Source organism: Hyalella azteca, unplaced genomic scaffold, assembly GCF_000764305.2.
Source record: "Hyalella azteca isolate HAZT.00-mixed unplaced genomic scaffold, Hazt_2.0.2 contig8360, whole genome shotgun sequence".
Lineage (NCBI taxonomy): Eukaryota > Metazoa > Arthropoda > Malacostraca > Amphipoda > Hyalellidae > Hyalella > Hyalella azteca.
The window spans coordinates 280,166-294,636 of record NW_025938456.1 but is presented as its reverse complement, the minus strand read 5'-3'; the positions used below and the strand labels follow the sequence as shown (position 1 = coordinate 294,636).

The window sequence follows — 14,471 nt, the reverse complement described above, 5'->3', positions numbered from 1 at the left end:
TATGCAAATTTTCCTTATAATTTTTATTTGCAGAGGCAAGTATAAATTATGATATACCTAGCAAAAACGATCTTCTTAGCCGGGCCCACAATCGGAATAGTCAAGAAAAACGTCTCAAGGTATTGTATATGTCTGTAAGCTAAAGTCAAAGTCTACATCCCATCATTGAGTGGTTCGTCTCGTTATGTCCCGTTATACAAGATATTAATTCCGGGAAATTTTAATAATATAATAGCGGTTTCAGCGTTTATTAGGCCGTAGGCCTGTCGCCGATTCTTAACATCGCAGAACATTCACAGCATTTTGCGGTCTCGAACTCGCAATTCACTGCTACAATTCTGCTGTGCCTCCTTGTCGATTCTGACCAGAAACTGGCGCACAGAGCTGGGATCGAACCCGCGCCTCTCTGCGCCAATCTTGGTACTCTGAACTTTAACCACTGGGCCACATTTTAAACCTATTAAACCTATACCACATTTTAAACCTATCATAGCCAGAACGTCTCGTCTCGTGAAGGTACCGTCCCGGAATTCCCACGTAGTGCTGAAAATTGTCCCGGTTTTTATTGCGAACCTGTACAAAGCTTCTTGTCTCGTCTCGTCTCGAATGGAAAAAAGTTCCAAACGCAGAGTCTACGGCTTTTTGGCCCCGGTGGCGAGCGATGGTACCTCATTGATCTCGACGCTGGAGCCGTTTATCCCGCGCCTCCAGGCCCATGGGCCTGGTAGAGCATGACAAAACAAGAAATTTAAATACCAAGGAACATGGAGACTAATACAGCCAACTCCAGAAACCCGCACCCAAGATTATCCTCACTTCTTCCGCGGCTCATCGACGACGGGTGAGAACCTAGCTGCCATTGATGTAGTCCTGGAAAACCGGCAACTAATCCACTCTTTGGGTGGGGAGCCGAAAAATGTGCATGAGACCCGCGGTGGAGCACAGTTCATAGTGGAAGTGCAAAGCAAAACCTAGAGCTAAATAATACAAAATATTAAGTCATTGGCGACTTGTTCCGTCACCGTCGAACCACACGGAGCCCTGAACGAAACTAGAGGAACTATCTACTACCGCAATGATCCCATGTACGCTGTCGAAAACCTACAAGAGCATCTCAGCCACTTTAACATCAAGTCGATCTACCCAACGATGGCAATGAAGAAGATGCATGGCGCCCTAGTGGCCCTGCCATCATATGCACTGAACTTCGCAACATGCAAACTCCCAAATGAGGTGAAGATTGGGTGACACCGATGCTCCGTGAGAGAGTACATCCCTGGCCCACGCCGGTGCTTCGACCATCGAGCCAAGTGCCTTCGACCATAGAGCCAAAACACGTCTAGCAACCACTGCTACATGTATATGCCCCAGATGCTCCGAAGATCAGTGCGCAGTGGCGTGCTACAAGGAAGCGTTCTTGGTCCTATTTTGTTCCGTTGCTTTTATAAACGATTTGCCAGAAGCAGTGTCCAACGTGTGTTCCATGTATGCCGACGACACAAGAGTTTATAATACGGTGAAGGATGCGTCAAATAAAGCGCAATTACAAGATGGTCTTGACAGTTTAGTTAACTGGGCTGATACGTGGCAGCTGCGGTTTAATACTGACAAGTGTAAAGTACTTCACCTCGGGAAGAACAATGAACAGCAAGATTACAGTATGAGAAGACATGGTTGCAACGAGAGAGTAATGATTGAAAAGTCTAGTGTGAAAAAAGATTTCGGAGTTTATGTCGACAAGGAGCTCGGACAACAGGCCATGGGCCTATTTCTTCAACGCCGACACTTCTATTCTATTCTATAGGAGCTGAAATTGTCTAAGCATGTTCTGTTACCGCCAGCCCTTGCCAGCTTTTGATCCTGTTCTCCCTTGGATTTGTGTAGATCATCTTATTTATCTCGATTTCCGCTTTGTCTCTGGTTTAACTGACTCGACTGCCTTTTCTGCTCATGTTAAGGATAAGGAATATTATCCTGGGCACAAGGCAATCTACTGTGGTGGGTCGACATTGACAGACAACCCATCTACAGCATGTGGTTTGTACATATACCGACACAAGCAAGAGCAGTTGCATAGAGGTTTTCTCCCAGGCACGGCATCCTGTCAGCTGAACTGATTGCTATATTACATTCTTTGAAACTCGTTGTAAGTGAAGCATCCCTATTCTGGGTTATTTTTTCTGACTCACTTGTGGCCTTGCAACTCATACTCTCCCCAACGGACACATCTTGCGATATTGTCTATCAAATTCGTCAGCTGCTCCTTGGCCTGGATGAGAGGAAAACGGTGCGCCTATAGTGGGTCAAGGCCCATGCTGCCATTGTTGGGAACGAGCGAGCTGATGCTGTTGCAAAGATGGGTCATACTTTTGATCATTCTGCATTGTTTTGTCTCTCTTGTTCTGACACACTTACTTTGCTTCGTTCTTGCTTTCTCAGGTCTTGGGAACTGAACTGGATTGCTGCTTTGGCTGTTGAGGGAAAGGGACATCATCTTGCTTCCGTGCGGGGTGATTTGTCTCCTGTTCCATGGTGCCAGTTACTCTCGTCGTGCTGCTGTGGTGCTTACTCTTCTTCGATTGGGTCATGTTGATGTTCGGTCGTACCTTCATCGATTTGGCATGGCTGACACTCCCATGTGGGAGTGGTGTGGGCAGGGTGGCCCAGTGGTTAAAGTTCAGAGTACCGAGATTGACGCACTAGAGAGGCGCGGGTTCGATCCCAGCTCTGTGCGACAGATTCTGGTCAGAATCGGCAAAGAGGCCGGGCGGTTAAGCAAAGCAGAATTGTAGCAGTGAGTTGCGAGTTCGAGACCGCAACAAGCTGTAAATGTTCTGGGATGTTAAGAATCGGCGACAGGCCTACGGCCTAATAAACGCTGAAACCGCTCTAATGTGCTTGCATTGTGGGGTGGATGATACCGTGGACCATTTTCTCCTGGCATGCATGCAGTACCGCCTGGAGCGTCAGTTGCTGATCACTACTTCTCGAGCCACGGATGTGCACCATCTAACTGTTCGAATACTTCTTGGAGGAGGCAACTTCCGCAGAAAGATTCAACGTGCAATAATAAGAGCGACAATGACCTATTTAACACGAACAAATCGTCTGACTTCCCTGTAGTGCCATCTCCATCATGCCTTTACCTGTGATCAAAACCGGAAGCCCAGCTAATAGATCCTTCAAGGATCATTGACACAAGACGCTGAAATTTTCTGCAGAGTCCAGGTGTAACAAGTGGTCATCTTTCGGCTACTTCTTCACCTTCAAGCCGGCCACAACAACACAACAACGGTATTACAATACTTAGGCTGCTATGAACTCTAGACGGCATGGTTTCAAGTGATTCAACTTATTGGTTATGTCTACATTAACTCAAAAGTAATGCATTTATCATTTTGTCCCTTTCCTCATTCGAATCCGTTCTCCAGGAAAATTGACTTATGTTCCGAATGTGTCGTGTCTGATTTGCGGGGAGGACGTCCTTTATTTAGTTTATTAGTCCGTGATTAGCACAATATGTAATTAAGCTCAACGTAAGTGGTTAGGTACCTAATATTCGTGCCAAGCGCCATGAATATTTTTTAGTATTAAATTATCATATTATTTTAATTTATGACGTAGTTTTGTGCCACCGAAGTAGAGGTCACTTTTTGTGATTGTTGTTTTTGTTGATCTTATTATCTTGGACCTGAGTCTAAGAGGCTTGAGAAGTTGAGAGTTGAGTCTGTAAATTGTATAGTGGGTAGACATTTGAACTTTGAAGGTCTTTGGCTACACTTCACAAGTTCACACGTGTAATGCTAGTGAGTAATGTGGAAAATGTCTACTCTCCATTCTTGATTCTCCAACATGCAACTGGAATTTTCAATTTTGAAGCTGTTAATTTATTTAAGAACTTTCAAGCTGCAAAGCACAAACCAATTTCCCAAGCCATACAGTTTGGGCCATAGAAAGCCATTCTTGAACCATGAACTTATGAAGTGGCACAAAATCGCACAAAGCTACAAACCCCTTTCCTTTGCTTTGCAGTTTGCCATGGGCACCAATCCGCACCATGGCAATGGCATGATGGCCCTGGCCCAGCTGCCCATGGCCATGCTCAGAAATACTACCATCATCTGTCCATCATGCAGTGTGGAATCCTGGATAGGTAATATATTCTCAGTTTTATATAAAAAAATGGATTGAAAAGCCTACCACATAACAGTAACACCTTCCACAAGTTCCACCTCCATGCACAGTGGCAAAGCAGAGAGTTTTTTAGACTCTCCCTCAAGTTCAATTTTGAGTGCTATAAGTAGAAAGTAGCCCAGAGAAGTATCAAAAATGTATCATGGATACCTCATACCAGCATTATTACCTATACTTAAGAAATTGCTTTAAATATTGAGTAGGTAAATGAGGCAATTAAAAAAGAACTGATTCTAAAAAATCTCTGATTTGCCACTATGCAGGCTATCAGCTGACCAGGATGGAATTCTAAAATTTACAGTTCATATATTATTTTCACTACACCTAGACCAGTTTTTCGATACAACATTATTTGAGGCAATAAAATAAACTTCTTTTAGGCTTAAACACGTATAGGTAAAGGTATAAAAAGTTTCTATAAAGTAATCACTTAACTTGGAAATGTTGCGTGTCTGCAGGGCAGCTTGCACTCAACAATTAAAATTATAAAAAGTACTAGTTCGTTAAAGATTTGTCTCTTAATGTGACAGCAAAGAACTTTTCCATGATGCACAGTTGCACACAATAAACACGCAATTCATGGGACTGATGGGAGCAAGACTACATCCCCGATTGGAAATTTACGATCCTGATCAGGAGTACTCCAAACAAGGATTCCCACGGAATTGCGCTAAAAATGACGTGCACGGATTTGGAACGGGTTCTTAACCGTTCTTGCGGAATTGCCAAATTTCCAAGATTAAATGGATTAATAAAACTATGATTTTTAATATCTCTAAATTTATCCTTTTAGTGCTTTAATCAGAATGCCAATAAAGTACTTGAATCATTACAATGCGTTAACATTACGCCTTTCTTCTAAGACAGACTATAAAAAATACATTTATTCAAAATGCTGTATTATGAAAATAGTAACCTGATTGATTGTTCATTATCTACCCGCAATTGCGTGCATAAGAATAATACGATATACAGCAATAGAGCATTCAGCAATGTTCGAACTTGACAGTTTTACCTCATCAGCTCCTGCTGCTGCTAGCACATAGCCGTATATTCAATAAAAAGCGAAATGGTCAAATTTTGTCAGGAATGCGTCCTTTTTCCCTTCTAAGACGTTTTACAATAGCTGATGCGCCATAGTTCAAGCGCGTGTATGGAACACAGTGTTTTGATTGATGGAATTTGGCTGCATCCGTTATGAAGTCCATCACACCAAGCGAGGAAGAAGGACAATGCCAGTCCACTTTCGTACGATTCACTAAAACCTCATTTGACTGGCCGCCATATTGGCTCTGCGCATTCATGACTGAATAGAGACTTTCTACTATTGCCTCACAACCTCCTTTGGCCATTGCAACATCGAACGCGAGACAGAATGGCTTCCCAAATTTTGTATAAATTTCTGAATCAACGTACATTAGTGTAATGAGGTTTTCTTCTTTGAGTGTGATCTTGAAGTTGGCCACAGTTGATTTATGACTGAAACTCTGATCAAAATTCCTTGCTTGACAATTCAAATCAGGAGAGAATATGTCTGGCCGGCTTCCGTCATATGCCTCGTCTGTTTCGAAGATTTGCTTCCTCACCGACGAAGCTTCGGGCGACTCTGACCAAACTATCCACTTGAAGGTTGCCATAGCTTGCTGGAACACTTCGACAGCATTCTCCTCTCGAAGATAATCCTGCAGTTAATGTAGAAAAAAATTATTTTTACGACCAAAGTGAGGAAATTAAATTCGCCTAAGAATTAATTCGTAGCACCAAGATTGCATTTCCAAATAACGAGAGGTTATTTTACGACTGTTCGAGTTATTTCGTTTTCCTAACAATGATAGATACAAAATATGGAAATAATTCAATTATTTTGTCAATGTCACTGATAAAAAGATGATAACTGGGATCTTACCTGAAGATGAGGCAGCCGTTTCAAATTATTGAAGAAAGAGACAAACGCCTTCTGAGCCGCTTCGCTGCTTTCCGTTAACAAAGCTTCTTGTAAGGGAGTGCTCCACCTTCCTGCTTGAAGGCACACGAGTTTGGAGAGGTCAAAAGCCTCACCTAGAACTTCGACAGCGTCTGGTACAGATGTCTTCAGTCTTCGTTCTAGTTCAAAGCGGAGCTTGCGTACAAAATCAATGGCATCCTGCAGGCAGTCGCTTGGCTCTCGATAACGCCAAGATACAGGGTTCTTGCTGTTAGTTGCTGAAGACGTGTCTACTAGCCACCCGTTGACAAGAGCAACACCATTGTACTTTTTATCTTGAACAACTCCATTGATGACGCCAGCAGAGTTGGGCCACAGTCGCTTATTCAATCGAAAAGGTACACTGGGATCGACTGATTGTAAATTATTTTCCATCAATTCTAAATTCTCAAGTGTCGTCTTACTGTTAGTCAGAACTTTCCAGCAAGGTAGCTTCAGCTCTTGTGAAACAACCATCAGGTCCACAAGTTGTTTCAGAATGTCAGACACAAGGAGTAGATCAATGACGAAGTCTTGACCCACCAACATGTATTCATCTTCTGAGAACGATTCGTCGGTGTTGTGACGCATGCCTCCAAAATTGTACATTGCCTGCACATAATGGTGAAAACAGCGTTGTATGCTTGCGAAAGACTGCAGAGTGCTGGCTATGAAGCGGGTTGTGCTTAAGCTTTTGGTTACTAGGGTTTTTTCGTCCATTTGCTCCCCTATACTTCTAGCAATCGCTTGCATTTTTCCATAGCCAAGTTTGGTATGGAACCTGGCGGCACGTTCACACAATCGTTTCAAGTAAGGTTGGCTGATGAACTTCTTTGCGCACAGATCCATGAAATGACTTGGGTCCCAGATAACAAAAGAAAATTCATCTTGGACACCAACTGCGGTAAAAAAAGCATTTCTGAAGCGCTCGTTAGCGTACTGTCCATCTGCAACTGCGCCGGCACAAAATTTTTTGTCTACATTAGGAATTCGTGTCTGTAATTCTAGAAATATTTGGGCTACAAGACTCTCACTTTGGCCACCAGAAATTTCCCTTTCTCCTTCTTCAATTGAGTACACTTTTGGGGCTCCCAAGAAGTAAGCAACCCTTGATCCATCGATCATAGCAACAAGCATCACAGCTTGGTTACTCTCCCGTTGGGGAGTCGATTTGTCGAAAGTTAGAAAAAAATGAGGTGGATGCCCAGTTGATTTTAGAGGATAGCTCAACTTCTGGTCCAGACGTTCGTCAATTGTAGAACAAATGCTTTCAACTACATCGTTGAATTGCTTGCGAGAATGTTGTTTATTTCCAATGTCTACACCCAATGCTTCGAAGTTTGCAAGCTTGGTTTCATAATGCCGTGCTGCAGACTTCGATTTGATGACTTCAATTGCACAGATGATGAAATGTTTATTGATGAGAATGACCCTAGATTCTTCAATCTCATTATGCTCCATCATTTGCAGGCCTTTGAAATGGATGGTGGAGTGGTCCGCACCTTCCACGTGACGTTTTAGCTTAAATTTCCATCGCACCCAACGGCGGCCAGTTCCACTCCACAAATCAGCTTCGTCGTCTTTTTTGATCAGCAAACCATAGGGGAAGGCATCGTGGCGCTTTACGTTGCCACGGTACGTCCTTCCTTCTATAGAGTTGACGAACGTACTGCACGCGGTGCACTTTATGTACAACGTGTTTTGCAACCTGTGTTCTGTACAAAAAACTTTACTGACTAGAAGGAGTTCGTGAAGGTTTGTAACTTTATCCCACAAAATGGGTGTAGATGAGCAAAATTTTTCGGATGAAAATGGTACTGTAGGTTGCTTTATTGATGATTGTCGTTCGTACCGTAGATCCTTCCTAAGTTCCCTAATCTCCTGCAGGACCATGCTCAGCGGAGTATCTTCACCAGCAACATTTTCATTTCTCTCAGCAAGATCTTCAAGTTCGTCACCGATGATCTTCTCCTCCTCAACCGACGAACCTTCTGTGGTATCCGTCGTTGCTGCAACAGCGACAGTATGAGCACCCATAGACGCAATGGTTGCTTCCTCCTCAAATGCGGACGCGCGAGCTGCTTTATTTCTCTCAGCAGAAGTAGGCTCCTGAAATACTTTCAAATGTTACATGATGCTTTTTAATAAAAACCAAGCTACATATTTTGAAGCTATACTGTCAGACAGAAATAGCATAATCCTACTGCAAATTCATATATCATAAAAACAATGTATTGCTTGCCGCATGCAGCGATAGTAAAAAATGATTGCACAAACACTGAAAATTACTCATTAATAAGGAAACAAAATATTATGAAGTACGGTATTTGATTATATTTAAAATGCAACACATTAGAATGCTGCCAACCTGGACTTGATGCAAGTGCTCGTCAACTGTAGAAGATATCTGAGCCAAGCGTTTTGAAGGAGCAGGATCCTGAAATATAATTACAGTTTGTATGCTGCTACAATCAATGATTTTCAATGAGGTTTATAATTCATATCAAAACTAAATACTTCTTATTTACTGAAAATACAATGATACTGCATCGCATATCATTTTTAGTAATTAATCCCATCATTCTAATTCATCTCCACCTACATTATACAACAATTGATTACGATTAAATCAAAGTAAAAATTAATATGAACCACGGTTACTATGAACCACGGCTTCATGAATATTTTTCTACTCCATTTCGCTGAAACGGTAAAATAATACTACTAAAATACACCCACTATGAAAAACGGGATAAACTTCAATGTTTCATGAATCTTTCATGTCAATATATCCCTTACGTATAAGCTCAGTTATCACTTCTTTAAAAACGAATATGAATAAACATGTCACAATAGGAATTTGCAATAACGAACTAATTAGAAAGAGATAAATTAATGAATATTAAAAGCTTGTGGAAATAGGACAACAAATCTATTAACACTAGATGATGATGTGACCTGAAATCTTGTTTCCTAATATTTAGTTTAAGATTACTTTTTTACTTATTCGGAAAATGAGGAAATTAATACATAAACAAAAAATAGGAATACTTACATGCATGCAAAATCCCAAGCATAAGCTATATAAATGATGCTTAACAACAAAAGCTCATAGACATAGAATTTTTCGGGAGAAAAAACTTGTACTCAACAGAAGCCACTACACGAGCTTAATATAACTATGGCTCATGCACAATGACCGTTTTAGTACGATCTATTTAAAAGGCATACACAGTCAACATTTCTCTTTACGGCATATGGAGGCAGCACAATGGAATGGGATGCAGCACAATGGGATGCACAGCTGGCTATGCAAACAAATTGCGACAGTTGTGAAAGCAAGCAAGTGTATTTTTGATTTTACGACTGACTAAAAAAATTGTTTAGAGATAAACGTAGAGATAAAAAGATGTTTAGAGTTACAGTTAATATTCCCTTAGTATTATACTCTATTTCATATATTCTACGCATTTGCTCTTGGAATTTATTGTGTAAAATTTACACTATTGAAATTTTCATATATTTATGTTATTTTGCGTGTATATCATTTGTGTTATAGACATTACAACTATGATAGCTTATCGTTGTATGTAAACATAAGGTACGGGTTGATTGTGAGAACGCAGCAATTTAGAATATTTTTGTTCTTCAACAAGTATGGTTCACTCAATACGAGCTAAAGCAAGTTGCCAATAGAAAAACTATATTGGAAGCATTTCACATAAAACAACGACAGGTACGATATGCAATCAACACGAAAAAAATATAGAACAAAACTTACGAGGCATGTGTGTAAAATAAGTTACACGTTTTGCCGCTGGCGCTAGGCAACAAAGGCAGGTTGTTTGATTCCCCAACTGCAATCCCTTACCAAGCTAGCGTCCCTGCGACGTTTGGTTTTGCTGCAGCAGGTGTCAGCAAAGGAGCTTCCTGTTGCGTCTCCCGTCAGCTGCGAGTTGCGGTCTGTTGCTCGTTTCCTGGCCGCTCAGAAGAAATCAGCGAAGGAAATTCACGAAGAACTTTGTCAAGTGTATGGAGAAGAGTCTATGAGCTCCGGGATGGTGCGCAGATGGGTCAGGGACTTTAAAAATGGCCGAACTGACGCCCGTACAGGGACGCCCGCTGCCGCCACGACGACGCCCGCTGCAGCTGGTGGTCTGCTGTGAGCTTTGCTGATACCAATAATGTGCAGAACTTTGAATTGCCTAAATGTTCAGTCAAAATCTTGTCAATTGTGGTATTGCTGACCTCAGGAATTTTTCACCTAGCTCGCTAACTGTAATCTGTCGATCTTCAAGCCTTACCGCTACGAATTTGGCAATTGTAATTTTTTTTCTTCAGAAACCAATGGCCGCCCTGCATGGGCGTCGTCGTGGACGTCATTTCGACCATTTTTAAAGCCCTTGACTCATCTGCGCACTATCCTGGGGCTCTTACACTCTTCTCCATAAACTTGACAAAATTATCGGTGAATTTTTTTTCGCCGATTTCTTCTGAGCAGCCAGGAAACGAGCATCAGACCGTAACTCGCAGCTTGTGGAAGACGCAAGAAGATCCATCGCTGACGTCAGCTGGAGCAAGACCACAAGTCGCAGGGACGCTGGCTTGGTAAGGGATTGCAGTTGTGGAATCAAACAACCTGCCTCTGTTGCCTAGCTGCGCACAGAAATGATCCTAGGCCAGCGCCAGCCCGTGGAACTTCTTTTGCGAACACGCCTTGTAATTTCCTTTCGAGTTTGGCGGAACCTAAATTTGTAGGCAAAAAAAAAGGAAGGTAAAAAAATATAAGCGTGAATAACGATTGGACATCTCACACTTGAGCCGGAGCTACGTCGCTTCGTCGTTACACTGCTTTTACTAGGCGCCTTCACCTTCCACTGCTGCCATTTCAAAAGAGCATCTCTTGCTCGTACGTCTCTCGGTGTTATAAATTCTACAGTACGTACTTCATTTTTATGTTGGTGTTTCTTGTGCATGGCTCTAGTGCTTACATTATCTCTGTTCAGGGAATAGAGCCATGGACTTTTCCCTGTTTTGTAGCAATCGTAACAAAAAAGCGCCGGAGAATTCACTGCTGACGATGCATTTACAGATGAACCGCTCAAAAAAGACCAGCCTGATACAAGGAACTCAATATTGAATATTGTTTTAGAAGTTTAAATGCCTAAAAAAGTGATAAGGATCAAAAGAAATATTGAAAAATTAAAAATTAAATAAAATATAAATTGAATTTAAATAAAAATTAAATTTCAGAATTCAAATCGGTTACTTTTCGCTGCTACTTGCTGTAGTTAGTTATTCTGTTAAATGAATGTTTACTTTGTGAATAAAACAGTATCAATTTATTCGTCGTAAATTATAATATGAAAATTCCATAATAATTGCTTTATTAGTTTATAGAAAGAAATCTAGTGACGAACATGAAAATATTTAAACTCGTCCTTGTACGTATGCAAGGACATGGAGTGATTTCATACAAATGTGGTTGATTCAGAAAACCTGACAAAATATTATTCAGCTACTTTATAAATATACTTTATAGTGACATTTCACTTGAATGTGCAAACAAACCTTTAGCTGTCGCTGCAGACGGACCCGGATTTTCTTCAGCATCTGCAGTCATCTCTTCTTCATCGGAGGTCGTGTCAGCAAGAGCCTCGGCCATCATACAAAACGTTGCGCTCTGTAAATCACGAGTTTATCAGTGCGATATCAGTGCGCACACTAAGAGCCTAACAGGATCATTATTATTATGATCATACAATACTAGATCACTCTAGGATCTTTATATAACTAGAAGTTTTAGAATTAAAATTTTTCCCAGTATATTGAATCTTTCGAATTTGGATTACATACATCGGACAATCAAGGTTTTCTTTATATGAATTTCACAATTTACATAAAAATTATGTTTTGGTTTATGAAAATAATACAATTGACAACACTAGGCGAAGTAATTGTTACTTGTCGAATGCAAGCGGTGATCGTAAAGTGAGCGGGAGTAGCCTACGTTTACGTCTGACGTAAACGTAGGCTACTCCCGCTACTGGGCGCAGTGAATTCCACTACTCTGGCACGCCCCAATCAATCAGATCGGGATCAATATTTAAAAAGGTAAATAAGCAAATTATAATGCCTATTGCGCTGTTTCAAGGATTTTTTTAGCATATTAACCATCGCTTGTTTTCTACTAAAACGGGAGAATTCAACCACTTTGGCACAAGCGCACAACCCTACTCAATTCGTGACCAATTCTTTGGAAATTAAATAAGCAAATTCCAATGAACATAGCGTAGTGACGAGGACTATTTTTTGCATTTTATTACCTCCCGTTTTCAATTAAACGGTATTACAGGTGGAACCAAACCTAACATTACCTAAACGCAAACGTGAAGCCTTACATAAACGCTATGTATTGAGGTTAAAAACATCCTAATTGTTTGTTTAAATTCATAATTATTGGTCAAGAATTGAAGAAATTGGGCGCACCGAAATGGTTGAATTCATCCGTTTCATGTTATTAATTGGAAACCTGAAAAGGCAAAAGTGCGAAAAATTTTCGCCTCAGCACCGTGAGTTGGGAAATGTGCGTATTCAATTTAATATATATTTTTTTTTAAATCAAAGAATTGGGAGTGCCGAACAGCCGAAGTCAGGCGGAGTGGTTGAATAAACTTGTTTCAGTATTTTAATTGAAAACGGACGGTGGTAAATATGCAAAAAAAATCTTACTGCAGTCCCATAAGCATTGAAATGTGTGTATTGCAAATATTCTAAAATTCATGAAACGCCAAAAATTTAAACGCAAAAAATTTAATGCATCATTTAATTAAAATTTTTCAAAAAGGAAAAGGCTTTGCTTATACGTCTACCAAAGTGAATTTCTTGCCAGATGTCTCAAGTATTTGTCATCTTGTTGAGAAAAAGTTAGATAACTAGTGAAAAGTTTGCATGTATATGATGTATTTTAGACTAATAAAAAGATTGCACGCAGCTTGTCAATATAAGTAATATAATACTGGCGTAGGATTTGTAAGGTTCGATTGCCACACGCACACAGTAATTACAGAGCTTTTTCGATCACGCCAGGAATTTTTGTCGTAGTTTTATTAACAAAATAGATAGTTCCTTTTTGAAGACCGGCATTAAATGTGTTTGCCTGTGGCAAAGTTAGTGGCATTGACGGTTATTTGATTATGGGATTTCATTTGGCGGTTTAGGAGATCGTTCAAAGACAACCAAACATTTACGTTTCTCATGGTTAATGCAAAAAAATTTTGAGATATATCACACTGCGCAGAATACTGAGAAACCAAGAAATTTATAATGAACATGATGAATTAGCTAATCCTTGCTTCTTATGAAGCAACATTTGAAAATTGAAATTAAATTTGGATGACGGCATGAGTCACCAACACCGCAACACGTGACAGCGCGGTTATGTTCCTTGAATGACAGACTTGAGTTGACACACCCAAATTTCAGCTCCTATTTACTACGTAAAGAACCATCAGAGCAAACCTTCATTATTTAATTGTAAAGGAATGAAAAACAGTTCAACTTACCGTTGATTACGAAAGAGTTTGTCGAATAACTCGAAGATGTCTTCTATTATGAAGGCAACCGTAAGAGCACACCCACACACGCGCGAATCAGGGTTTAGACTGCGAGCCTGCGAGGATGCCGAGGAATTTGTAGTCTCAGACTCGGATAGCCAGAGCCCTTTGTTCGGTAGACGGTTGTCACACTGCGACTGCGCACACGGATTGCGTTCACGTCACATTTGTTCCTAGAGCAATACGACGGTCGATGAACATGAACGTAGCTCCTGTACAGTAGCTGCTGTTCGATCATGTGTCTGACGCAATTTCCAGGCTTCGAACTTCGCACGGATTTCACTTTTCCGATAGCACTGCGGAATTGAATTTGACTTTGGTGTTTATTTTGTTCATCCTGCGGAATTGGGGCCAATTTATTGCAGCCGAAGCCATCTGCGGAATTGATTAACAGAGGGACAAATCCCTCTGATGTCGCGTTTCTTCCACTTAGGCTTACAGCTTCTATGATGATTGACGAATGACGAATTTGACGGTCTCACTCATATAGCTAAAATTTTTAAATTGAACCGAAGACCTCATTATCGAAGACCTCATTATCGAAGACCTCATTGATTGCAGAACTTTAGTTTTCGCAAGTGTATTCAAGAAAAGTTTCTGAAATAGTAGGAACAATTCCATTATCATTCTGAAATAGAAACGTCATTTCCGTTCTTACATATAAACAGGATTAATAAAATACCTATCAAATCCATCCA

At 40.7% G+C, this 14,471-nt stretch overlaps 1 protein-coding gene across 2 annotated transcripts; it reads right to left on the bottom strand.

The window, feature by feature from the left end:
* Positions 1-5,038: 5,038 nt before the first annotated feature.
* LOC108672979 lies at positions 5,039-14,219 on the bottom strand. 2 transcript variants are annotated; one of them, XM_047881603.1, is made up of 7 exons: positions 13,723-14,219; positions 11,729-11,840; positions 10,898-10,903; positions 10,029-10,054; positions 8,526-8,594; positions 6,101-8,266; positions 5,039-5,876 (listed from the first exon to the last, which is right to left on the bottom strand). In XM_047881603.1, the coding sequence occupies exons 2-7, from the start codon at positions 11,823-11,825 to the stop codon at positions 5,268-5,270; spliced, it is 2,973 nt and encodes a 990-aa protein (XP_047737559.1). In that variant the 5' UTR covers positions 11,826-11,840; positions 13,723-14,219; the 3' UTR covers positions 5,039-5,267. The 2 variants fall into 2 exon arrangements, with proteins under 2 accessions (XP_047737559.1, XP_047737560.1); XM_047881604.1 differs by lacking the exons at positions 10,029-10,054; positions 10,898-10,903; positions 13,723-14,219 and having other exon boundaries at positions 11,729-11,833.
* Positions 14,220-14,471: the final 252 nt, after the last annotated feature.